This window comes from Odocoileus virginianus, unplaced genomic scaffold (genome assembly GCF_023699985.2).
Source record: "Odocoileus virginianus isolate 20LAN1187 ecotype Illinois unplaced genomic scaffold, Ovbor_1.2 Unplaced_Contig_8, whole genome shotgun sequence".
Taxonomy (NCBI): Eukaryota; Metazoa; Chordata; class Mammalia; order Artiodactyla; family Cervidae; genus Odocoileus; species Odocoileus virginianus.
Genome location: NW_027224325.1, coordinates 1,386,620 through 1,413,437, shown reverse-complemented (window position 1 = coordinate 1,413,437; position 26,818 = coordinate 1,386,620). Strand labels below are relative to the sequence as shown.

Here is a 26,818-nt window from a genome sequence, read left to right as displayed (position 1 = left end):
GGGGCGGGGCTCTGGATGAGGGATGGGCGAGGGCGGGGGGAAGGGAAGAGGGAGGAGGAGGAGGTTGCGGCGGGTTTGAAAGCGGCAGTTTCCTGGCAGCTTGGGCAGGCGTTGGTCTCTGCGATCCAGCTCCGCAGCGGCCACGATCGATCCTGCGACGGGTCTACGCGCGCTTTTGCGCGCCCCCGACGGATTTTTCCCGGTTCCGGCTCTCCCGCTTCACCTCCCCGCCCCCCTGCTTCTGCCTTTCCCGCCGCTCCCGCGCGGAGCCCGGGGGCCAGCCGTCGGCTGTGACCCCGCCCGAAACCCCTCTGGAGCCGCCCGGGGACAATCCCCTTCTCCTTTCTTTAGCCTAACCCGGGTGGCCCTCGCGGAGCCCGGTCAGACCCGGAGATCGCCGCCGGGAGAGGTGTCCGAGGGGCGTCTCGGGGTTCGGAGCGGCCCGGCCCCCGGCGGGCTGTGGTCGGCGAGGGGGACGCCGGAGCGGCGAGGCCCCCCTCGCCGGGCTGCGCGGGCCGCCCGGGGCCCCCAGGCTGAGAGGGGGCCAGAGCGGCGCCCCCGCCGCCCGCGCGGGGTCTCCCCCATGGTGCAGCGGGGTTCGTGATGTCGAAGACGTTGAAGAAGAAGAAGCACTGGCTCAGCAAGGTGCAGGAGTGCGCGGTGTCCTGGGCCGGGGCCCCGGGCGACTTGGGCGCCGAGATCCGGGGAGGTGCGGAGCGCGGCGAGTTCCCCTACCTGGGGCGGCTCCGCGAAGAGCCCGGCGGGGGCACCTGCTGCGTCGTCTCGGGCAAGGCGCCCAGCCCCGGGGATGTGCTGCTGGAGGTGAACGGGACGCCTGTCAGCGGGCTCACCAACCGGGACACCCTGGCTGTCATCCGCCACTTCCGCGAGCCCATCCGTCTCAAGACTGTGAAGCCAGGTACGCCGGCCCTGTCTTTCTATCGCGGAATGGGGGGAGTCCGCGGTGGGCGTCTGGGGAGCGGTAGCCCCACCCCACCGCTTGTCATCAAGGGTAATCCCGAACCTCCGGGGTGTGCCGGACTCCCTGTCAATGGGGAAGGCTGGCGGTGCTGATTCCCATTTTGCGGGTAGGAAAACTGAGCTCTGGCTTGGGCGGGCTGCTCTGTTAGCTGTCAGAGGATTCACCAGAAGCTGGGTTTTCTTAGTTCGTAGCTCCATCTCCCGCCGCAGTTTTTGACTAGAGGAAAAACCAGCGTTTTTCGGTTCTCCTTTGTGGAAGAGGTCCTCAGGATTGTAGCATATTCTTTGGAACAGTCTTCATGCATTTTCTTATAGAGGAAGAGATCTTTATTACTAAGGCACTTGGTGCCAAGGTTACCACCTAGTGTACCTGAGAGAGCGTAGCTGCTTCAGTGTTTCTTATACACTAGCAACACCTCGGAGCTGACAGCCTAACTCTCGTCAGCTCAGGTGGTTCAGGTGTCTGTGTACCGATGGTGTACAATATGCGATTTGTGGCAGAATGGTGTATTTTTCCAGGGAGCTGTTGAGTAGTCTGGGTTTCGAAGAAAGACCTAGGTGCCTCCCGGAGTAAAATCTTTTGTAAATCTTTGATTTTACGGAATTTTGTTGAAGCGGTCGGTTGCAAAGGCCCCCGTTGCCCTGGTATCTTTTATGCTACTAAAATCTGCTGCAAAGCTCGTTACGTTTATGGCATACTTGCCAGTTTCAAAGCATTGATCAGACTGCGTACAGCGTACAGTGAAATCTGATAGGAGGTAATAGCCCTCATTGTATTTGTTGTCGATAACATCGCTGGTCATTTCAGCATTGGTGGAATGTGGTTCTGTTTCCTGAGGTATTTGAAGGGGAGAGAATTATGACTGTAACGTTACTAGAAATTAAACTATTTTTTTTTTTCTGAGTGTGTTCTACTGAATATACAGTGAATCAAATTGTAATGGTCTGCTTAATAATGACTTGGGGGGGGGGGAGTCAGTCCATCCCTACACTGCAAAATGCTGGAAAATTCTGGAGAAAAATTTAACATGTCTCCCTCATTTTTCTCAGCAGTTCACTTTGGGAATATCTTTTTAGTATTCCTTAGGCTTAATGGAAACTGATGGTTTGTGGTGCAGTATCCATATGTGTGTGTATTGTGGATGTGTACACACACACATGTCCGTGCAATCTTAATTAAGATTTTCTTCACATGGTCTGTTCTATGACATTCATTTTAAACTTACGGGTTTATGTGAGATTTTCTTTTTATTGTTAATTAAAAAAACTTTGGCAGACTTTAAACATCTCAGTTTTTTGAGTTAAAAATAAAATTATTAATTCAAACTTCTAGAACCATTGGTGAAAGGCAGAGGAAAGGCATTGGAGACAGTAATTCAGCCAGTCAGGCACTCTCAGTAATATGCAAGATACTATATATACAGTATTACTGGTCTAAGTGACATTTAGTTCATATCCATGAATCAGGGAATATTGGGAACATTTGCATCATTGCTTTGTGTTTTGTTTTGATTAATTAGGGGTATATATAAAAGTGTTACTTATTTTCTGAAATAGTTTTAAAAATGTTTCAAGAGGAAGTTGTTATAATCTCAAGTTATTGTGATCCTTTTAGAAGACTGGGAAATTGTGTCTTCCATTGATATTAGTCTAGTCCACATGTTATTCATTTCTCAGCCTTTATATAAAATTTATGAAAATAATTCAGAAGTTTAGAGTGTATTCAATGATGTTAATTAACTTAAAAAAAAAAACACATACCCCAAAATGTAGTTGACATTTTTGTAGTAATAAAGATTTTCCCTCTTGCATGCTGTCTTGTTTTAAATGTTTAGCCAAAATAAAGTGTACTGGGCATGACACATTTTATAATCACTAATGATAAAGTTCCAAATAGTATACTTATTTTTTGAAGATACACTATGCTTCATTAATTTCTAAGGGATACCACTATATGTCATCTGAGATTAATATTCTTCTTTCTAAGCAAGTTGTTGATTTCCTTTAAAAAAGAGTGGGTTTTTAAAATTTCCTTAATAGCCTTTGTTGTTGTTGTTTAGTTGCTAAGTCATGTCCAACTCTTTGCAACTCCATGGACTGTAGCCCATCAGACTCCTCTGTCCATGGGATTTCCCAGGCAAGAATACTAGAGTGGGTTGCCATTTCCTCCTGCAGGGGATCTTCCTAACCCAGGATAGAACCCAAGTCTCCTGTGTCTCCTGCATTGGCAGATGGATTCGTTTACCACTGAGCCATCTGGGGAGCCCTAGCCTTATGTTAGGCATTGTATTAAATTGCTTTCTTAAATGGCTTTACATAAATAACATTTACTGTAAAATAGCAAGCTTTTGTAGTTTAAGCACGTGACTTTAAATGTTAGATAGAAACTAAGAACTTGAAGAGGTTATTTGTAAAACTTTGAGTGTGATTAAAACAGCATATATATTATCTCCAGAGGAGACAAAGATCCTATCCTGTTAGGATTAAACCAAGTATGAAAATACAGAGTAAGGGAATTTTTAAAAAATTTGCAATTCACATTGGGGTCTTTCCCCCCTGATTTTTATCTAAACTTCATGAGAAATGGATTTTTCAATGTAATAAGGTATTTTAAAGTGTATCTTGTCTCTTCTCTTGATTTAACTTTATTAAATCTTATTACAATATTTATTATTAATCTTATTTGTTAACCTTAACTTTATTAAACTGTATTTATAACATGCCATTTAGAAACTACGACAATGCAAGAGTGGATTCAGCCATTTCTGTAAGATGTATTATTAGTAGGGAGTGACCTCATATTGTCTTCTGACAAAGTCCATGGTGGGAGAATGAGCCAGACTGTAGGCTGTGACTGACCCAGTGCTGTTTCTTTCTTGATTTCTCCTTTCATCTGGTAGGTGTTAAAGGGAGCTCAGCCAAAGCCAGTACCATCACCCAGATGACTTAACACTGGTTTTATGGCACTGTCTGTCTTTAGCTTTGTCTTGGGTTTTATATATTTTCTTCTGTTCTAATCTTTAATGGAGATTTGAAATTAATTCTTTAAAATATGGTTACTAATCTGAGAGTTTTGTAAGAGAAATAGGAAATTTCTTACTGAATTCTTACTATTGATGTAGTATTTAGCATTCAGCACTCTCCTACTCCACCTGATTCTTGGCCCAAATTGATACCTGTTTCTTAACTACGACATTGTCGTAGTTATTTTCTGCAAAGAGATGACTTTTCACTTGAATTTGAACTTTGTATTTTCCTGGTAGTAAAGGAAGTTGAACTTTGAACCTCCAGTGGAATTGTTTCATGGTATTATCCTGTGACCAGGATTAGTTTCTTTGATTTTACTTCAAAGTATATTTTTAAACAACTTCTATTCTGATTAATGATAGTAGTAGTTAATTTTATTCTAAAAAATTTCCATTTCCTAGTCTATTGTTGTGCAGAGTTTTATGGAATGTCTGCTTCATATACCTTAGACACATATCCCAGTGGTTGTAAATTATGTGGACTTTATTCCAGAAATTATATACTGACAGATACAATAAGTACATGAAATCCTTGTTTATTGCATTATCATGCATACAGTGCATTACAGCCACCTTGTCAGTTACTATATCTGGAAATGAAAATCGTGAGGAACAGTGTTTTGGTTTGTTTGAAAAAAAGCTAATTTGAAACAGATCTTATTTAATGCTAATCAAATGTAGGTAAAATCTTTACCACTGACTCTGTGAGACATCCAATTTATAAGAGAATTTTGTTAAAATGAGCACATTCCTAGAAATACTTTCCTCATCGGTGAAGAAACATTACTAAATGCTTTTAAGTAAGGATGTTTATGTTATTCCAGTAATGAATAACTCTGCCCCTTTATTCTCTTTACTTTTGAATCTTTGTTAGTCTTTTTTGGTTTAGTGGGTAATTTGGAACTTACGGTGAATTTTGTTTAGGTGGTTTTAACATTTAAAGAAGGGAAATTTGAGAGAAACTGCTAGCCTTCCAAAGTTGCAAAACAAAAAATTTCTTGTTACTTATACTAAAATAATAGAAACAAGAGACTGGGCTGGGCAGCCCCATTGTTAGGGAAAAATAGCATCAAATTTTGATAAACTTTAAATTTGAGACTTTCCTGCCTTTTGAAAGTTTGGTAACAATTTTTTGGGTCTCAAGTTGGTTTTAATAACTCAAGATTTGGGTTCTGAACTCTATTCATTGGTACCTTCAATTCATATGACTATTGGGCCTATACCACAGTGGTAGAACAAATTCTTTAACATTTGGCTTTCACTTTTCACATGGTTTTTACTTTATGCAGTTTAGTGCTAAAACTGATTTTTATGCAATGGAGTTGTGTTTTATGCAATGTAACTCTATTTTTCTTTTGAGATCATGGGATTCTTTTCATAAAACCTCTTGTTGTAAGAGGCAAATTTCAGTGATTTATTTTTTCCTCCTACTGGTCTCTAATTTATATATATATGTATGTATATACACACACATGTAGATATACATATGGTGTGTAGATATATATGATAAAACAAATATCCATTCATTCAAGTATCTGACTTATGAAGTCAGTGCATAATCTTGGGCGAATAGTTTCATATAATGTCTTTACTATATAACCCTGAAGTGCTCTGTAAATTTTGTGGGCACTTAGTGTTTGGGGAGTGTCTTATAGGAGAATTTCATTTTTATGAACCACTTCAGTATTACCTGCCAATTTAAAACTTTGCCAGTTTCAAACTCTACCAATTTCCAAGTCAGTTTCTGGTTGGTTGTGATTTGACAGAGGACAGCTGTTTGGGTATTAAAGACCAGAGCTGTGTCTCCTTTAATTAATTATTTTTGTTTCTCTTCTAAAATTTTTAGAAATAATCTTCTTGCAATACTACATTTTGGTAGAGAGAATGAATGCCCTTAATCTAAAACTGTTCCTAAGGGTAAGATTTTCAGTAGCTCAGAGGGTGGTGTTGTGAGAGACTTGGTTGTATGGAAAGAGAGGCAAGTTGATTGCTCTTCTTCTCCTTGAACAAATATTATTCAGAATGCTTTCTTCCAAAGTGCTTATTTTTCTTTATAAAGAGAAAAAGAAAGAGTTCTATTACTGGCACACATTCAACCCTCTTCAAGCATTTAGTGGTGAACCTACCATGTGAGCTAGCACTGGCGATAGAAAAACATAAAATGTAAAAATGAGTCAAAAATGGTCTCTGTCTTTAGGAAGCTCTCAAGTTATTGATTCATTGGTAAGCAGTACCTGTAGTAAGGATTTTACCTTTTCCACTTTTCTCACAGTACTTAAACAAAACTCTTTAGGTAAGTTTTAGTTTGAATTTTGGTGGAAACTGGGGTCATTAATTGGCTATCCAGCATGCTGTTCTAAAAAGTAGTGTGGAGTTGCATCTTAGAGTGTTTAAGTCATGACAAAAGGAGGGAAGTCAAATATAAACAAAGTTATCTTTTGCAAAGTCTTCAAATGTGAATTACCCTTAAAATACATTGCATTTATATTCTGTTTACAGTGCATTTTACACTACAGTTTGTAGTTTCTGTTACAGTGTATTTTATACCTTGTGTTTGTTTTATACCCATTTTTAGGAGGAGTCTTACATGCCACTTTTACAGCCATGCTAGAACTAGTTCCTTTATTTTGGTTGAATAACAGATGAGGTAGTTTGCTTGTATTAAAGAGGTATGTTTTACAAAAAAATACCTATCTTTTAATTCAGAAAAATCCTTACCTGGGTGTGCATCGTGAATTATAAGAGTTAAATGTATATATATATATATGAGGTGAAAGGAAGGTTTCATTCTTTTTTAATGTCTTATTAGAGTCTTTACCACCAGCGCTTATTTTCTGACTTGGATGGTTGGGGAGGGAATTGGGAAGAATTTTGAACTCAGCCTGGCTTTGAAAGATGGATATGGTTTGGTTGGGTGGAACTGAGATGCTCTCAGTAGTAGGTAATAAGCAGAAGAGGGGCAGACCATGGGGCAACGATGTTCAGTGCAGAAAGGTCTACAGTAGAGTCCAAATCAGTATTTTGTGTGTGTGTTATGTTTAGTTTTTTAAGGAACCTCCATACTGTTCCCCATAGTGGCTATATCAATTTATATCCTCACCAAAGTGTAAGACGCCCACTCCCAGTTTCAGACATCCTGGCATGGCCAGGGGGGCATGGACTACATTTCGAGGACTATAATTTGACTTGTGACATCTCTAAACAATAGAGAAAGGAGAGATTACGCTCATGAATTGTGCATTGTTTTATTAACATGGATTTCCCAGGTGGGCTCAGACGGTAAAGAATCTGCCTGAAGTATGGGACACCCGGTTTGATCCCTGGGGTCAGGAAGATCCCCTGGAGAAGGAAATGGCAATGCACTCCAGTATTCTTGCCTGGAGAATCCCATGGACAGAGGAGCCTGTCGGGCTACAGTCCATAGGGTCGCAAAGAGCGACACAACTGAAGACTAACACGCACACACACTGGATGTATCATTTGAGAGACTCAGTGAGAATTATAGAGAGTTAAACTTTCTGTTATAATTTATTTGGGCTTTAGGTTTTTAATATTATGGAATGGGAAATGGAAAGATTTTGCTTCAGAGTTAGTAATTAGGATCCATTCTATTTAGAGTCTTCTCTTCTCGTCTTGGGTATGAAATATGAACAGTAACCGATCTACTTAATTAAAATTTTCTGGCATCTTAGGCCCTTTGCTCTATTTTTTTTTTTTTTTGCAGAGAATTTTTAACATATTATTATTTTCCTTGCTTCAGGGAAGTTTGTGAGAGGTTACCCTGTATCTCATTCTGATTGGGAATTACATGTGACTGTGAAAAATGGGATTTTACTATACATGATGACATTTAACAAGTAGTTTTATAAAATAAAAATACTCTAAAAGGGAGGAAAAATGAGCATTTGTTAATAAATGCTCTATTTCTGAACATAAATAGAACTATGTTAAACTTAGAGGAAAAAACAAAGAAAATAACTTCTAAAAAATCCACTGTAATACTGAGAGGGTATGGAGAAAAGGGAATCCTCTTACACTTTGGTGAGAATGTAAATTGATCCAGCCACTATGGGGAACAGTATGGAGACTCCTTCAGTTCAGTTCAGTCGCTCAGTTGTGTCCAGCTCTTTGCGACCCCATGAATCGCAGCACACCAGGCCTCCCTGTCCATCACAAACTCCCAGAGTTTACTCAAACTCATGCCCATCGAGTCGTGATACCATCCAGCCATCTCATTCTCTGTCATCCCCTTCTGGAGGATGAGCTACTGCCCCCAATGGAGGTTCCTTAAAAAACTAAAAATAGAACTGCCATATGATCCAGCAATCCCACTCCTGGGCATATACCCAGAGAAAAAAAATAGATGCACCCCAGTGTTCATTGCAGCACTGTTTACAACAGCCAGGACATGGAAGCAACCTAAATGTCCATCAACAGAGGAATGGATAAAGAAGATGTGGTACATATATACAGTGGAATATTACTCAGCCATAAAAGGGAAAGAAATTATGCCCTTTGCAGTGACATGGATGGACCTAGAGAGTATCATACAGAGTGAAGTAAGTTAGAAAAACAAATATTGTATATTAATGTATATATGTGGAATCTAGAAAAATGGTATAGATGACCTTATTTGCAAAGCAGAAAGAGTTACAGACATAGAGAACAACTTTATGGATATTATGGAGGGAAGGGAGGTGGTAGGACGGATTGGGAGGTGAGATTGACACTATTGATACTATGTATAAAATAGACAGCTAATGAGAACCTCCTGTAGAGCACAGGGAACTCTACTCAGCGCTCTTCGGTGACCTCAGTGGGAAGGAAATCCAAAAAAGAGGGGCTGTATATGTATGCATCTTGCTGATTCACTTTGCTGTACAGCAGAAACTAACACACATTGTAAAAAAACTATATTCCAATTTTAAAAAATCCACTGTAATGAGGTAGTCCTCACATTACTCTTTGGATGTGGTTATCAGTTTGCAACAGATATCTTGTGGTATGTAGCTTAGATTTCCACAGAAAAGGGAAAAAGAAATTCGAATTTACGTCAGTTTCTGTATTGGTAAGAATTTTGTACTGAGAATCTTGACAGAAACACTGCTGAGATTAATTTAGGCTACAAAGAAATGTCTTGGCTTATGTGTATGAAGACCCAGGCACCGGACTGTAAGAGTTTAACTCACGTCCTCAAGGACTGTTACTTGACTCTCCTCCAGACCGGCTTCTTTCTGAGCTCAGCTCTGGGTAGGAGGAAAGGTGGCTCTCACTCAACTCCCCAAGTCAAGCAGAGTCCTTAACGCTTGTCGTCTTTTTTTTTTCTGGACTCCAGTAATACATCAGATCTCAAGCTCAGACTTTGATTGGCTTCGTGCCCATCACAGACCACTTGTGGGGACAGGGCCGTGGGGTAACATGTTTGGTCAGGCCTGAGTGACATGTCCACTGTTGCAGTTGGGTATAGAGAGCACAGTGTGATTAATAACTAGACAGAACCCCAGAGATAAGGAGGGGTAGTTCCTCAAAAGATGGATGCTGGGGGGACAGCACTGCAGAAAATGGCCTCTTTTAAAACATTCAGTTTCTCCTATTTTGAAGCCAACAGCAGTACACAGTTATCATAAAACTCTCATTTTTAAAGACCAGGTGTTGGCTGTAGACCATAACTGAGGCATTGATTTTACTCAAATATTTTCCTTAAATATATCGATTTTGATGTTTTTATCTAGAAGCTGCTTTATGTAAATGCTGGCTCTTTAAACATGCACTTTAACAGTGCTGCTTGGGTTTTTCTTACATTTTCTTTGAATTTTTTTTATACCAAATAAAATTTTCTAAATCAGTGCTGCTTGTTGTTAGGTAGCTAGAATACTTTGGAGGATCATTTCATTATGTTTGACATTGAGAAAATGATTATTAGTCCAGTTAATGCAGTTTTTAAAACTTAATGTTGTACAATTTTGAAAATGAAATTCTAAACCAATTGCTTTCTAAGATGTTTTGCTTTTAAAATAATGGTCCTTTTAAGCATAAATTGAGATAACTATTATTGTGTTATTTCCAAGGGCTCCTTGATAATACTTTGTAATCATGATCTCATAGAAGCCATACATAAAGAAGCTACTTCACTGACTCTTTAAGTTTGAAACACTACTTAACAAGTGAAATGTGAGTCTGTTTAATCACCAGGAAGGTTACTAGCCTTTGTTGGATCAAGTCTGACAATCTTTGCTTTTCCTGCCCTTACAGTGGTACTTAGAGGTGGAGGCCTGAAAGAGAGGGGCAGGTACTCTGAATATCTTTTCACACTATTTTTATATTCTAATTACTGTATTATTGTCTTCTACTTTGCCATAAAAAAATCATCCTTCACTTTATGTATGACACACACAGTCAGAGTTTGCAGTTTTGCCAAGCGTCTGGTAGTTGAACCTTTAGGGAACGTTAAATGTGAGGAGGTTATTGGTAAATATGCTCACTGTGCACAGAAACAAACATTCATGGAATTGGGTGTGATTTGTCAATAAGAATCATCTCAGGGGCTTTGATTTTTAGATTAGCTTATGTCCCTCTTGGAGTATCTTTAGACTATACTTGGAAAATTACTACTCCTACTCCAGAAGCCTGTCACAATCAGAGTTCTCCAATATTAATTCCATATATTGATTGATTAAGTCATGAAATCTGTTAAAATAATGTAACCTTCCTCAGAAAGCTATCTCTTAACCCACTTCTGTAGCTTTTAGCAAAACACTGTGTAAAGTATTATTAATTTTAGCAGTGAATTGCTATTCACTAATGTCAGTGTTTAAGTTAGAATGTATATGCTAATGAAAGATTCGGTTCCCTTTAAACAGAGTTAGATTTGCTAACTAAGAACTTGCCTGGTGGTCCACTGGCTAAGAATCCCCGCTTTCACTGCAGGGAGTGTGGGTTCAATCCTAGCTCCCACATGTTGTGGTGACGCCAGCTAGAATTACCTCAGGGCAATGTTGATGAGTGAAGTGACACCTCACCTTCCCTTTGGTGGCAACTCAAGGTTGTCTCAGTGGCAACCTGGCTCTCAGTCTAGTAGGAATATTCTAACCTGGGGACTTGTCATGATAGCACTCACTGCCATTTACTGAGTAACTGTCCCATGTCAGGACATTATCTCATTTGGTTTATAAGAATGTGTGTGTTGGCAGACGTATATTCCTGTAAAAAGTTCATATATTGTTATTCTCCATGGGCCGGGGGTTATCTTCTCCCTTTTACACCTGAGGAAACCGAGGTTTGGAAAGATTAGCACGCAGAAGGTCACCCAGACTCAAAAGAGGACTATGAACTGACAGTTTTGAATCTTCCTTCTTTGCATTCCAGATAGAAGAGTATTTCATTATATCTGAAAAAATTCTCTCTTCCCCTTTCTCTCTTAAAAGGAAAAACCCCACAATTCTGAATTGTTTGAGTGGGTGTTAAATGCGGTAAAACTCTGGCCAAGTCCTTAAAATAAAAGCTTCGTTGCTTGGTCCTGTTTCTAAACAAAGTTGTGGCAGTGCAGATTAATCTTTACAGTTCAAGTTGTTCCCAAGAATTCCTAATCAAACAGAAGGTCAGCCTTAATTCTGGCTACCTTTGTCAGAGAATATTTTCGGCAGGTGTAAGTAAAAGCCCAGATATTTTAGGATAAAATATGCTTGTGAAAATTGTATACTTGATATTGGAAATGTTATCTGTTCTTGTGTTTCCAGTTCACTCATTCTGAAATTCACTCTCTGGGAAGGTGTGTGTTAGTTAGCTCCCTTATCTGGAGACAAATAACCTAGAAAATGGTCTGAGGAATGCAAGAGTGCATTTTGGAATTAGGAATTTTTAATAAACATGCAAACTCTTAGCCAAGCTAGACCGAATTACTCATGGTATTGAAGTCAGTCTCTCTTCTTCCAGCCTTCAAGTACCACACAGTAAGGTGGTTCCTTTGAAGAGGCAGATAAAGCTGGCTGTGGAGTACGGGCACCTTTTATTCTTCAAGTGTTTGTTCTGTTGTTTTCTATTTGGGCTCAAAATCACTCAACTGGAAGGAACCAGAGCAGTCCAACCTATACCCTTTGATGACAAATAAATTGAGGCTTAGAAATGGCAGCTGACTGTGCTGAGCAGGAAGCTGGCAGAGCGGATACTTGAACTCAGGTTCCTCTTGTTTTGGATTCTGGCAGAAGAATTTCTTTTAGAAACTTGTGAAAAAAGAATTAGCCTTGTTGACATGTTCTGTCTCTTTATGAAATCTGCATTCTTTTGGAATTAAGTATAGCATGCTGACTCAGTTTGTTAGGCCATCAGCATGCCTGAGTGTTGTTGGAGGCCGCGGTGATCTGGAAGCTGGAGCACAATAAAGAACTACAATCATTATATGTCTCAGGTCTTTAGGGCAATCTTAGCCTTCCGTAATGCTGTGGTTGGAGAAGGAAATGGCAACCCACTCCAGTGTTCTTGCCTGGAGAATCCCATGGACAGAGGCACTTGGGAGGCTACGGTCCACGGGGTCGCAAGAGTCGGACACGACTTGGTGACTAACAGGTTTAGTTGCTAAGTCGTGTCCAACTCTTGCAACCCATGGACTGTAGCCTGCCAGGCTCCTCTGTCCATGGGATTTCTTCAGGCAAGAATACTGGAGTGGGTAGCCATTCCCTTCTCCAGGGGATCTTCCTGACCCAGGAATCGAACCCAGGTCTCCTGCATTGCAGGCAGATTCTTTACCAACTGAGCTATGAGGGAAGCCCACAGCTTGTGGTTAAGATTTAAATAGAAAATTCTTATCTGGTGTAACCATTGAATACTTAAGTTTTTTTGCCCTTAGTTGTTTTAGTTTTGAAAAATTTCTTTTTCTTACCAAAAAGATTCTTCACAGTGCTTTCAGGAGAGTCCTTCTGAATGGGAGCTGCTGTGTGGTAGACTGCTGTTGCTGGCCTCTCCTTTCCCCTCCATGGAGGGGTGATGAATTCCTCTGATTTAGAGCCAGCTATACTTTGATTTCTTGTTTTCCCCTTGACTGACTAGGGGGCGCAATGGGGAAAGATGAGTTTGAGAGCCAGAGACTACTCAGGGATGTGGTGGATGAACCAGTGGGGGCACTTTGGATTCAGGGCCCTTGAGCTGGTCTGGTTGTAATGAGAGTTGACATGACTGCCACGGCTGAGGGACTGTGTGCTCCTGCTGGGTTCAGGGCAAGCAGATGTCTCGGGTCATGGGGAGCTGGCCACGGCAGAGGCGAAGGTATCCATATGAGGCAACGCTGAAGAAAGGGGCTTAAGGTGGCCATTCTGGGGAGACTGATGGGAATGGTGTCATCTCCCTTGAGCCCTTTGTGTGAGTCTGTGAAAAAACAGCATGAGTGCAGACGTGAACAAAGTCATTCCCCATGTACTCCTTTGCAGTATTAGTCAGAGTTCAGTGCAGGAAATGGAGGGGATATAATACAGGGAATTCATTGCCTGGGGAATCTTTGGAAGAGCTGGAGGGCTGGGCTGCAGGCCAGGCCTCTGAGAATATGACTTCCAGGACACCTTGGAACAGGTCGCCACAGGAGCTGCCACCTCTGCCAGTGTCAGGAAAGTGGCAATCAGGAGGCTGCCCACTGAAATCACAGCAAGAAAATACCGCTGTCGCTGTGATCAAGGGGAATCACAGCAGCCATGGCTGTTGCCATCATAACTGCTTGAAGTTTGAAATTTAGTGTCTGGCCACTGCTGTGACAACTGCTCCTTGATGCCTGTGAACTAGTGACTGGAAGCGGGAATGCTCAATCTGGCACTACTGCTTCCACCACCGTCCTGCAACACTCTCGGAGCTGGAGACTAGACGCACATGCCTGTGACCTTTGCTAGCTGAAAGCAGCCACAAGCTGTGGGCTGATTGGACTCTGCCTCACTGCTGCCGTCTGTATTTTGTGTCCTGCCTCTTAAGGGTAGACTCAAATTCTCATCCTGATTACGAGCTGTCTAGGAGCCTGGAGAATGTAGCTTTTGATTTCCCAACCTCTACGTTTCAGGAAGGCATTCTGGAAGGCCGTGGATGCTGAATGCATCTTGTTAGATGTAGTATGTTAAGTACAATATAACCCTTCCTTGGTAACTCACTGTCATTTCTGTGAGCTTTTCTTTCTGAAGTGGCCCGTAGGTGGAATGATCTAGGGCCAATGGATTTTTAACATCTGTAGAGATCTCCTGTACAAGGTTAGCTCATGTCTGTCCTACCTGCCGTCTCTGCTGCTGTGACATCTATGTTTTCTATCACTTGATCTCAACCTCCTCTGCAAGCCGCAGGCATTCAGGCCAGGGAAGGCCCTCAACTGAAGCAACTAATTCAGAGGCTGGTCAGCAGCATATGATTTCTGTGGCTTAAAAAGATGAATGGGGCCAGTAAGAATCTTTCCTGGGGATATGAACTAAGACAGAAAGGAAAGAATTTTCAGTTGGGATTGAAGCCTCAGCTGAGAGGTTTTGCAGTGATTCTCTGGAGTTGGCTATATTCTTTTCGTAAGATTGATTGTTAAGTTTTCAGGAATTTTTTAAGTTGGTTGTCCACCACAGCCATTAAAAAACGCAAGTTGTATAAAATGATTAACTGAATTATATTGAAAACAGGTACTATTCAAAATTAATCATTTTCATATGATTTTGCAGCTTCAGTGAAGTATGATTCACAAATAAAATGTAATATATTTAAGGTGAACAGTGTGATGATTTGATATGCGTGTATAATGTGAAAGGATTCTCACAACTGAGTTAATGAACACATACATCACCTCACATGTTTACCTTTTTGGGGGGGTGGTGAGAATATTTGAATTCTGCTTTCTTAGCAAATTTCAATATAGTATTAATCAGCTTTGGTCACCATAATCAGCTTTGTTATACATTAGGTTCTCAGACCTCATTGATCTTACAACTGAAACTTTGTACCTTCTTACCAATCTCTGCCTACTTCCCTACTTCTCCCAAACCCAGGCAGCCACCATTCTACTATAGAGTTCAACTATTTTTTTTTTTTTAAGATTCCACATCATTTCCTAATTATTTCACTATATTTTACTGCCATCTCTGCTCTCCAGGTCCTTTACATCCATTCTATCTGTATGGCAGAAATACTATATAATAATGGTGTGTGTATATATATATAAAATGGCATTTCCCTTCCCAGCTGTTTGCCCTGTTGACACTGCTGTGGTGGGAATTGTTAGCATTTACCAAACACACTCCTGATTGTGGGGATGGGGAGGGAGAGGCTGGAAAGGCCACGCTGAAGCGTATACAAACTGAAATTATGGGAGAAGAAACTATGAGTAATCAGAAAAAACTGACGCATGAGGTAAGGCTGACTAGTGTTAATAGCAGAGCACTGAAGGGAAGGGCCCCGCACCCCTCTTCCCAAGGTCCAGAATCATTCTGGAATCATTGTACGGGTCCAGTCTCCAAGAGATCCAGCCCTGTTTTTACTGCCCCTTCTTGGAATTACGCAAAATTGTGAGTTTCTGTGTTACCAACCCTAATAGAACACTCTGAAATTTTATTTTATTGCATTTATATGCCTTTTTCTCAGGAGGAGGAGACAGCAATGTTAAAATTTTGGGTTCAGGTTTCCTGGGATAGGGATGGAGGTAAGGAGAGAGGTGTATGATGTATAAGTATTTCCCGGGGTGGGGGGCAGTGGGTTGGTCCATACCCTTTCCCCCAATATGTTTTACATTAGAATAAGGTTGAAAACTCCATTAAGGGATGACTATTATAAATAAATATATATATATATATATATATATATATTAAAATATAGTCTGTGGTATTTTTCATGTGTAAACAACACGCAGACTACTGTAGTTGTTCGTAGAGGGGCTTGTTACTGTTTAAGTGCCCTAAGCCTCAGGGCTTCCCTGGTGGTAAAGAATCCACCTACCAATGCAGGAGACACAGGAGATTCAGTCCCTGGGTTGGGAAGATCCCCTGGAGAAGGAAATGGCAACCCACTCCACTATTCTTGCCTGGAGAATCCCATGAACAGAGGAGCCTGGTGGGCTATAGTCCTTGGGGTCACAGGAGTTGGTCACAGCTTATTTAGCATGCATGCATGCATGCCTAAGCCTCAGGGCCATGCCTAAGGCATAGGCGGTGTCTTTCTCTATTCGGGTAGCTCCTGCCTATGCCTTCAGGAACTGCTAAGATGCCCACTCTAGATCTGAATCGTCTGTGTCTGTAGCTCACAGCTTCAATCTCAGCTGAGCTGCCTTTGATCAGCTGCTCTCTGCTTGTTGCTCCAATTTTGTTTTCTCTTAACTCTGATTGCTTCTCCCATGCTTCTCTGCTTTCCAAAGGAAAAACCAACCTTGTGTAGATCCTGCCAGCCAATCGCAATGCCCCTTCACTTCTCCCTGGTGGATTATCCAATCTCACAGGGTCAGGTGTAAACCTAGGGTGGTATTCCTTTATCTAATGTTGTTTGTCCTTGCTGCTCTTTACACCAGAACATGTGTGTATATGGTTGTTTTGGTTTTTTCCCGATTTCTGGATTTGGAAATATTCCAGAAGCCTGGCCTCTAGACAGATAATATTTTTACTGTTTGATAGCCTTGTTTTAGAGGTTCAAATTGAACTGCTTTTACGTAAACCAAATTATCTTTTTAAAAGTCATTTAAAAAGTAGTGGTTGGAAATAGAGCTTTGAAAGGCCAATAGTTAAGCTCTTGCTGCTGCTGCTAAGTCGCTTCAGTCGTGTCTGACTCTTAGCGACCCCATGGACTGCAGCCTACCAGGCTCCTCCGTCCATGGGATTTTCCAGGCAAGAGTACTGGAGTGGGTTGCCATTTTCTTCTCCAAGTTAAGCTCTTGGGATAATTAAAAAATTGTGTTGTTCTTGTTCAGTTACTTAGTCGTGTCTGACACTTTGCGACGCCATGGACTGCAGCACTGGACTAAAGCCAGGCTTCCCTGTCCTTCACCATCTCCCAGAACTTGCTCAAACTCATGTCCATTGAGTTGGTGATGCCATCCAGCCATCTTGTCCTCTGTTGTCCCCTTTTCCTGCCTTCAATCTTTCCTAGCATCAGAGTCTTTTCTAATGAGTTGGCTCTTCGCATCAGGTGTCCATAGTATTGTGTAATTGTAGCATATTAAGTCACTGTCACAGTGTTGTAATGCATATGGGAATTTCATCAGTACCTTTAATGTGTTAAGGACCCTCTTACTGTAAGTAAATATTATCTAAATATTTTATTGTTTTGGAAATACTAAGTGGGAATATGCAATTTTTCTTCTTGCAGATTGCAGACTTTTTACCTCCTAAGATACAGCTTTTCTCCATCATGGTCACAGGTAGTGATTGAAGAAGAAGCATCTGTGCAAACTATATTAGAAGCTCACAGCTCTTCTGTGAGCCTTTTCTGACTCTGAGGGCCTGACTAGATGAGGGGACATGATCAGAATTTCTTCTTTGTGTCTTATGTGGACCCCCCTCTCTTTAAGCAGTGGTGTAGACTCAGCAGTAAAAAGAATCTGCCTGGGTGGGAAAGATCCCCTGGAGAAGGAAACGGCAACCCGCTCCAGGATTCTTGCCTGGAGAATCCCATGGACAGAGGAGCCTGGCGGGCTACAGTCCACAGGGTCTCAAGAGTCAGGCACGACTTGGTGACTAAACCAGCACCGCCGCCGCCTCACTGAGGTGTTCGTAAGTTTACTGCTCAGAGTGATTTTCCTGAAAGAACAGTTGTGCTTGAGTGTAGTCTGTATGTCCCACTTAGTTCCTTTCTTGCCCAGGGTTTTTACGTCAAGTTACTATAGAAATCTTTTCACCAGGGGGAACAAGAGTACCTGTGTGTTGTTGCTGCTGCATATGTTTTTTAAAAAATAATGTAATTAAATAAATACAGGATTTGATACATGTGCATCTACTTTATATATCACAGTTTAGGACTAATTATTATATTAAGAGAGATAATAGGAGACAGAAGAGAAATTATAATCTTCAACCCCTCTTTTGGCTAAATAAATCCAAATGGATTTTTAGTGAAGTTTAATGGAATTTCATTATTATTTCATTCATGACATTTGTTTAGCCTATAACAGGTTTAGCGTATTTATGATTTGAGATCACTGACCTAATTATATTTCTCATACTTAGGAAGTTGTTAATCCACCTGTATAGACAACACAGTCCTGGAGAACTGAAACTGGAAGGAATAGGGCCCTTCTTTTATTTATTTATTTTTTAATTGAAGGATAATTGCTTTACAGAATTTTGTTGTTTTCTGTCAAACCTCAACTTGAATCAGCCAAAGGTATACCCATAACCCCTCCCTCTGAACCTCCCTCCCATCTCCCTCCCCATCCCACCCCCTAGGTTGATACAGAGCCCCTGATTGAGTTTCCTGAGACATACAGCAAATTCCCATTGGCTATTGGCCCGTCTTAGAAAGCATCAGACTTCAGAAATATTTTGTGTCTACCTTAAGGATAAATAATATTATGACAAGTTGAAAGTTTGTAACTTTAGGTAATAATGTGTCATATATCTAGGTGTATGTTATATGTTGAATTATGTGCCCCCCCCCCCCCCAAAGTATGAAGTCCTAACAGCCAGCACACTACAGTTTGGAAATAGGGTCTTTGTGGACATAATTAGTGAAGAGGAAATCTTCGTGAGTAAGGCAGGCCCTGGAGAACAGAAGAGACACAGGAACACGAGAGGAGAATACCCTATGACTATGGAGGCAAATCGAAGGGCTCCAGCTATCAGACAAGTGCCTGGGATGGATGGCCACCAGCAGATACTAGGAATAGGCAAAGAAGGATTTTACCCAGAGACTCAGAGCATGGCCCTGCTGGTACTTTGATTTTGGACTTCTGGCCTCCAGAACTGTGAGAGAATAAATTTCTGTTGTTTTAGTCACCTAGTTTGTGGTGGTACTTCGTAACAGCTGCCCTAGGAAATTAATATATGCCTTTTTCTATATATTGTAATGATGAATATATCCATGTTGTTATTTAAGAAACATCTCAGTTCATTAACATTATCATCTTTATAGCATATTAAATTGTGGATTCATGTTCTTTGGATAGCCAAATAATTTTTATTCTTGCAACAGTTAACATGATAGATAACAAAAGCTTATTATTGTATAAATTCCCTAAGGCTCAAGGGATACAATATCATAGAGAAGGTGATGTCCTTTCTTAGAACAGTTTCCCTGCTCGCGCCCTCTACTCAGCACCACCATTCCAGTTTAACTTGCCTTTCTGTGTACTCTAAGAAGGGTGATATGTAGATATTGTACTTTTGTTATGAAAATGAGCAAGTGAGAGCATTTTTAATGCTCACTTTTAATGCTTTAGCTAATATAGGAAAGAAAAGGAATCTGGCTCATTTTCTCTTAAACAATTTAATTTTTTTTTTAATGAGAGGAATTTTTAAATCACAAATTGAGGAATATTTAAATCACAAATTAAGAAATCAATGGAATCTCTAATATTCCATGTTTATATTGCTTTTTATCTTCATTTCTTCCAAATAATTTCTGGAATTTAAGCAAAAGAAAAACTGCATTGTAAGTAGATGTTTACTGAGGTCAAATGAAGTAATACTGTGATCAAATGTAAGCATCTAGTAACTTTTTAGCGAATATTTAAAAGTTACTTGAGCATCTGCTAAGTGCTTGATAGTGTTCTAGACATTGGAGATATAATAAAGAAGGCAAACAAGATCTCTTGTGGGGTTAACATTTCATTGGGATATAGATGTGTGCCCAGATGCTGCAGTTGTTTCCAACTCTTTGTGACCCCATGGACTGTAGCTCACCAGGCTCCTCTGCCCATGGGATTCTCCAGGCAAGAATACTGAAGTGCGTTGCTGTTTCCTTCTCCAGGGATCAAACCCACATCTCTTATGTCTCCTGCATTAGCAGGCAGGTTCTTCACTGCTAGCATCACCTGGGAAGCCTCATGAAATATAGATAATAAACAAGAAGAATATAAACAAATGCCATAGCAAAAACTTTACTAGCTCTTATTATGTGCCAGTGACCCTATTTTCTTTTCACAGATGATCAAACCAAGGCACAGAAAAGCTAAGTCACAAAACTAGTAGACAATTAAGAACTAAGGAGCTGAACTAAGGCAGTGTGACTGCAGATTCTGTGCTCATAAGCGAGGTACTCTGCTGCTCTAAGACAAATAGATCAGGATGATGAGATAGTGTCTTGTCTAGATTGGGTGGTCAGGAAGAGCCTCCCTGAGGAGGCAAGCTGAGGGACTAGAAGGAAGGAGTCTGCCATTTGAAAAATTTGAGAAAGAAAGTCCCAAAGAGATTTGTAAAGTACAGGAGCTGAATGTGAGAACTTGGTGTGCCATTGGAATAGAAAGGCCTCTGTGACTGGCACCTAATGAAGGAATGGGTGATAGTGATAGGGATGAGAACAGAGAGGTAGATAGGCCCCAGCGAGGGTCTGTAAGCCATGGTAAGCGGCTTGGGTTTATTTATTCTTAGTGCCACTGGAAAGTGTAAACCTAGAGAATGATTGGTGTACATTTCAAAAAGTCATCATTTATGATTTGGGAGGGGGCAGGAGGAGTGGAAGAAAGGAGACCTTTTAGTTCAGGTGATAGACGATGATGACTTGGACTGCTGTAGAGTAGTGACAGGGAAATAGAAATGCATGGATTTGAGATGTTTTGAAGGAGGAAGTAATAGGACTTGCTGATTGCTTATAGGTGAGGGAGGAAGAGGCATTCAGGATAACGTCTAATTTTTCCTTTGAGCAACTGGTACTGTCTCCAGGTATCAGAAGGATGGGAGTTTTGGGAGAATTGATCAAGTTTTTTTTCTGTAGAGAAGATATATCTACCACCTAGATTATTTTCTTAACTTTTTACTCTACTTGCTTAATTATATATTTGTCTACCTATTGCTTATTTTTTTTTTTTTTTTGTTTCCAAGGAAATTGCAGTAATATATTTCTTCAAGGAGAACTTTTAAATGCCCATTTTCCTCATTTTATAGATGAGAATACTGAGACTTGGAGAAACATGTTATGTTCAAGATCCTGATGGATCTAGAACTATCATGCAGGTTATCATTAGTCTAGGGTTATGATTTGATTGTATATTTTAACTTATAAATAAGAAAAGTGAATTTTGGAAATGAGAGAAGTTTTGCTGCCAACTGGTTTATGTGCTAAAAAAAAAAAATACTTGGACCCAAATTTCAAAGACAAAATGCAGAGGATGTTTGTACTACTATTGCATTTGATTGGATTACAGACTTAGAACTTGTTGGAAAGTACAATATGATGTTGTAGAACTGCGAACATTTTCAAATATTTGGTCCAGGAATGTAGCTTGGGATTCTTTCAAGCATTAATCCTCTAGTTGGCAAGCCTTTGCATTTAATTAGCAAATGTTCCTCACATGCCTACTATGCACTAAACCCCATGCCAGACTTAGATATGGGAGGGAACGATTCAGTTCCCTTCTTTCAAGGAATTTAGCCTTTGACTTCTGGTTCAGTTTCCTAAAGCCTCTCTCCATCTTTTACTGTATGTTTGTGTAAAAATGTAATGAAAGCTGAAGTTTGAAAAGGTAAAGAAGCTGATTCCATCTAGGAAAAATTTCTAGGCTCTGTGGTAGAAGTTATATGCGTATAGACATAGGCTGCAGATTTTTCATTTGCTTTGTATGGGCACCTTATTTTCTAAGGAGTGAGAATATACCTTAGAATATTTTCTAAGGAGTGAGTTTTTGTTTTTGTCTGAAGGTGTTAACTAGCTCGGTTATCCATTAAGTCAGCATCAAGGCTGAAAGTAAATAATATTTGAAATTGGTACTGAAATAGGAGGTGTGTTTGTCCTTAAAAATCAAACTAATTATATTTTATATTGATGTTATTTTTCTGCTTTCTTGTCAAATTAACATATTCACTGTTTATTGACTTCCGGTCATTTGGATTTTAAGGAAGTTAACCCAGGAGAGCATGGTATTCTTTCCTTGCTGGGATTTGTCTCTGTTCTGACATTTAATATCCTCCAACTCTCTGTCTCTCTACTCTTTGCAAATTCTTTCCTAACTTACTTTGTTAATACCCTCTGTGGATACTCCATTATAGCCAAACTGAAGTATTTGCCATACTTATTCTAAATCAAGTGCTAAGATTATTTCCTTCCGAAATTTTTCTAGGTTTAATCTATGGCCATTTTTATTTCTGTGCTTTGCAAAACCCCAGGATACTTAAGTAGTTCTGTACTCTGCCATTATACATTATTAATTTTAACAGCTCTTTAGTCCAGTAATTTAGACTCCACCCAGCAGGCTATGATGATAGAATTGGTCTATTACCAATGTTGAGAAAATGTTCAAATTTACATTAATCAATGAAGCACTTTCTAGCCTGGAAGGCAACTCTGTACCTTTGATGAGGTTCGTCTTGATGGAAAGGTTCCAGAGGAATACATCGTTCACTCTCCCAGATTTGAGGTGGAAAAAGAGAAATGAGTGGAATTTAACTCTTTGTTAGTATGGATTAGGAAAGTATAGGGGGAAAAAGAAGCCAAAATTGACAGCAGTTTGAACTTATTTGGGATACATGTTTAAGCTTGGAATTGACTTTCTAAAACCTTTCCTCTTAAAAAAAGCATGGCATGAACATAAAATGAGTTCACCCTGTTGAATTAAGCAAGTTATGTGTCCTTTTTTTTTTTTTTTCCACTTAAGCTTTGGAAGCAAAGTCCAGTAAGAGAAAGATGTAACATTGCTTTCTGTATAGTTCTCCATAAACAATATAACCATGGTTGTATAAAGTATGAAATTATCATATGATTTTTTTCTCTGATATCTCTAATTTATTCCCAGTGAAATATTTATTAATTCTTTACACATAACACAGGAAGGCTGGATAATTTGGTCATGATTAGTACCAATTTCATCAAACTCAAGTAGGATGTCTGGGATAAGACTTCGTTAATAGGATCATTTGTATTAGGGAGAAGTAGGGCTTAGGGCTAGACACAGGTAAGATTATAAAGTCGAATTAACATTTTGTAACCCCCTCCCCTCCCTTTTTCTTCTCTTATCCCATCCTCATTTTTGCACTCTTAGTGTTATTTTCCAGTGTTTGTACACTGTCTCCTGACTGTCTGGTCTCAGCATCCTCTCCTTGGTTGGCACTCCCCACTGCTTGGCATTCTTCCAGTATATAACAGGTGTCAGGAAAGTTATCTGATTAACCTGTTCTATACTCAGTTTTACTAAACTGATGTGATTGCTGAACCCACTCAGGGATATTTCCCCCTTAACCTCCTAGCATGACTCAGAATAAAAATTTCAAGTGATGCTGTAAGAACTTTTCCTCAAATTACCCTATTAAACTTATTCTGGGCTTCCCTGGTGGCTCAGTGGTAAAGAATCCACCTGCCAATGCAGGAGACTCGGGTTTGATCCCTGGGTCAGGAAGATCCCCTGGAGAAGGAAATGGCAACCCACTCCAGTATTCTTGCCTGGGAAATCCCATGGACAGAGGAGCCTTGATGTCCGTGGGGTCACAGAGTCAGACACGACTTTGTGACTGAACAATAATAAAACTTATTCTGCCAAATTTAACTGAATCCAGAAAGTGTAAGGGAGGTATCTGTGGTTCCTAACTCCATTTTATCACATTTCTCAGACAGTTCCACCTCTGTTGTCTAAGGGTTATCTTCCTGGTCTGTCTTCTTACCAGATTGCTTTCAGTAACAGTATTTTGTTGTTCCAAGTAAGTTAGTTGAGGGAGTTCCCTGTATTTTTCCAGAGTCTTTGTAAGAATTGAAAGGTAAGTCAACTTCATCTTTCTTGAGTAACAGTCCTTCGGTGGGGTTGACAAAGAGGTCTAGTGCACTGGGTTTTTTGTTACTAGATCTAAATATGAATCCCAGCCCTACCACAATTCAGAAGTTCCATAGAATATAAAGAATCAGGATAAAAAACAACTGCTAATCACTTACCACCCAGAAGCAATCACAGTAATTTCTTTTTTTTTTTTTTTAAGTATTTTAAACTTTGGCTATGACTTTCTTAGGCATGGGATTACTTGTAGGTCAAAAAATGGGAACATTTTTTGGGGATCATGGTAACAGGTTGTATCTTTCTGGTTCTGGGACTGATATTTTTTTAGAATACTATATTATTTCAATATCTTTGGAGTTTTATTTTCTGTTTTAGACAAATGTCAGATCTTTTTGCTATAAAGAGATTCTTTCCTCTTTTGGTTCCAAAGGTCATCCATTATTTTGGATCATTTGCTAAATTATTAACTGTACAGGAAAACTCCAGCCTTACCTCACAGGATTATCTGTCATACTTGATAAACAATCAGGATGTACCAGGATGTTGGCCCTTCCTAGGTAGTTAAATGGCCCAGTAAGTATGCTAGTACTTGCTAGCCATTGGTTATATTCTGTCTTCTACACCTGAAGTTTTGCTGCAGGTAACTGCTTGGACCAACTCAAAGTTTGGTCCGTTTTTCCATATGTAAACATCTCTAATTTGCATCTCCAGAATTCAAGCCCTCTCTTAGATAGCCAGATGGATCTTGTGTAAAAGCAGAAGTAATCCTGACTATACAACCATTTAAAAAAATTGAATCAGTCTTACATTTCAAGTCAGTAAGTAAATTAAAAACCAAAACCAAACCTGGGGTTAACTACCAATGAATTGCCAAAGTATTTCAATATACGAATCTGCCAAATATAAAATCATCATATATATAACTGATATATTATAACTCTCAAAAACTTAATCTCCTCTTTGATGAGTGGTAATGTTTCAGTATTAAAGCTGAGCTCTTTGGGTCCATTGACCTTAATCTACCACTGAAAAAAGTAGGCTTTTAAATTGACACACGGTCTTCATCTTAGTTTTCACAAAATGCCTTATTTTTAAATTGTTGTTTTTAAACCTTAGTTTTCACTAGCTACTTATGCTAATATGAAATATAATTAGGCATCTCTGTTGTATCTTTTGTCAGAAGGCTAACTTATGCAGAAGGCTGGTTTTCATGTGTATCCTTGTACATTGGTGAATTACTGCCTCTGATTACTTTTCCATAATCTATTCTGACCTCAAGTAAATATCTAAAAGTGATATTTTAAGTCACAATGATTCTTGAAAAACGAGTTAAATGAGGTATACATTTTGTTGGGAATTAAACAAAACTGACTTTTTCAAGGGAATTGATTAATCCATTGCTTTCCTCTCTGAAACTTGAACAAATTTAAAGAAATTGAATTTTCTATTTAATGTCTACATAAAAATAAAAATATGCATACTATTTTGTAATACTAGTAGTTCTACAGAGTAACTTGTTTCAATCCAAGTTAACATGTATTACTGAAACATTCAAATAATGACGCTGCTGCTGCTGCTGCTGCTAAGTCACTTCAGTCGTGTCTGACTCTGTGTGACCCCATAGACGGCAGCCCACCAGGCTCCCCCATCCCTGGGATTCTCCAAGCAAGAATACTGGAGTGGTGCTATAATTAAGACTTGAGTTTCTTCCCTATTTCTAACACTAATTTCGATTGTTGTGTGAAATTTGATGTATCATTTTCTTAATGAGATAACTATTATTATGATTACAGATTTTCTAATATTTAAGTAAAGATGTTACTAGGCCAAATAATGAAAATGTGAAGCAAACCTTTGGTGTTTTCAAAAAGTAGGGCAAATTTTAATCCTAGATTCTATTCCCTATTATGTTTTTTTTTTTCTTTTTTTAAAAAATTAGTTGGAGGCTAATTACTTTACAATATTGTAGTGGGTTTTGTCATACATTGACATGAATTAGCCATGGATTTACATGTGTTCCCCATCCCGATCCCCCCTCCCACCTCCCTCTCGACCCGATCCCTCTGGGTCTTCCCAGTGCACCAGGTCCGAGCACTTGTCTCATGCATCCAACCTGGGCTGGTGATCTGTTTCACCCTAGATAATATACATGTTTCGTTGGTCTTTATCTTTCTGGCTTACTTCACTCTGTATGATGGGCTCCAGTTTCATCCATCTCATTAGAACTGATTCAAATGAATTCTTTTTAATGGCTGAGTAATATTCCATGGTGTATACGTACCACAGCTTCCTCATCCATTCGTCTGCTGATGGGCATCTAGGTTGCTTCCATGTCCGGGCTATTATAAACAGTGCTGCGATGAACATTGGGGTGCACGTGTCTCTTTCAGATCTGGTTTCCTCGGTGTGTATGCCCAGAAGTGGGATTGCTGGGTCATATGGCAGTTCTATTTCCAGTTTTTTAAGAAATCTCCACACTGTTTTCCATAGCGGCTGTACTAGTTTGCATTCCCACCAACAGTGTAAGAGGGTTCCCTTTTCTCCACACCCTCTCCAGCATTTATTGCTTGTAGACTTTTGGATAGCAGCCATCCTGACTGGCGTGTAATGGTACCTCATTGTGGTTTTGATTTGCATTTCTCTGATAATGAGTGATGTTGAGCATCTTTTCATGTGTTTTTTAGCCATTTGTATGTCTTCCTTGGAGAAATGTCTGTTAGTTCTTTGGCCCATTTTTTGATTGGGTCATTTATTTTTCTGGAGTTGAGCTGGAGGAGTTGCTTGTATATTTTTGAGATTAATCCTTTGTCTGTTGCTTCATTTGCTTATTCCCTATTATGTTTTTAGGTAGCTTTCTTCTAAATGCTTAGTTAGTAGGTTTTTTAGAAACAGAAATAATACTAATAGCCAAAATAAGCAAATATAATTCAAGTAGTTTTCTTCCAAAAGGAGAAAGGAATTTGGGGTGTCTTTA

General features: G+C 39.9%; 1 protein-coding gene across 4 annotated transcripts in view; it reads left to right on the top strand.

Annotated features, from left to right (window-relative positions):
• Window positions 1-503: 503 nt before the first annotated feature.
• Window positions 504-26,818, top strand: part of MAGI3 (membrane associated guanylate kinase, WW and PDZ domain containing 3) — a 248,562-nt gene continuing 222,247 nt past the window's right edge. For all 4 annotated transcript variants that reach the window (XM_070463862.1, XM_070463860.1, XM_070463864.1 and 1 more), the window contains exon 1: window positions 504-919. In XM_070463862.1, coding sequence (XP_070319963.1) covers window positions 604-919 — 316 coding nt within the window. In that variant the 5' untranslated portion in view covers window positions 504-603. The remainder of the gene's footprint in view (window positions 920-26,818) is intronic.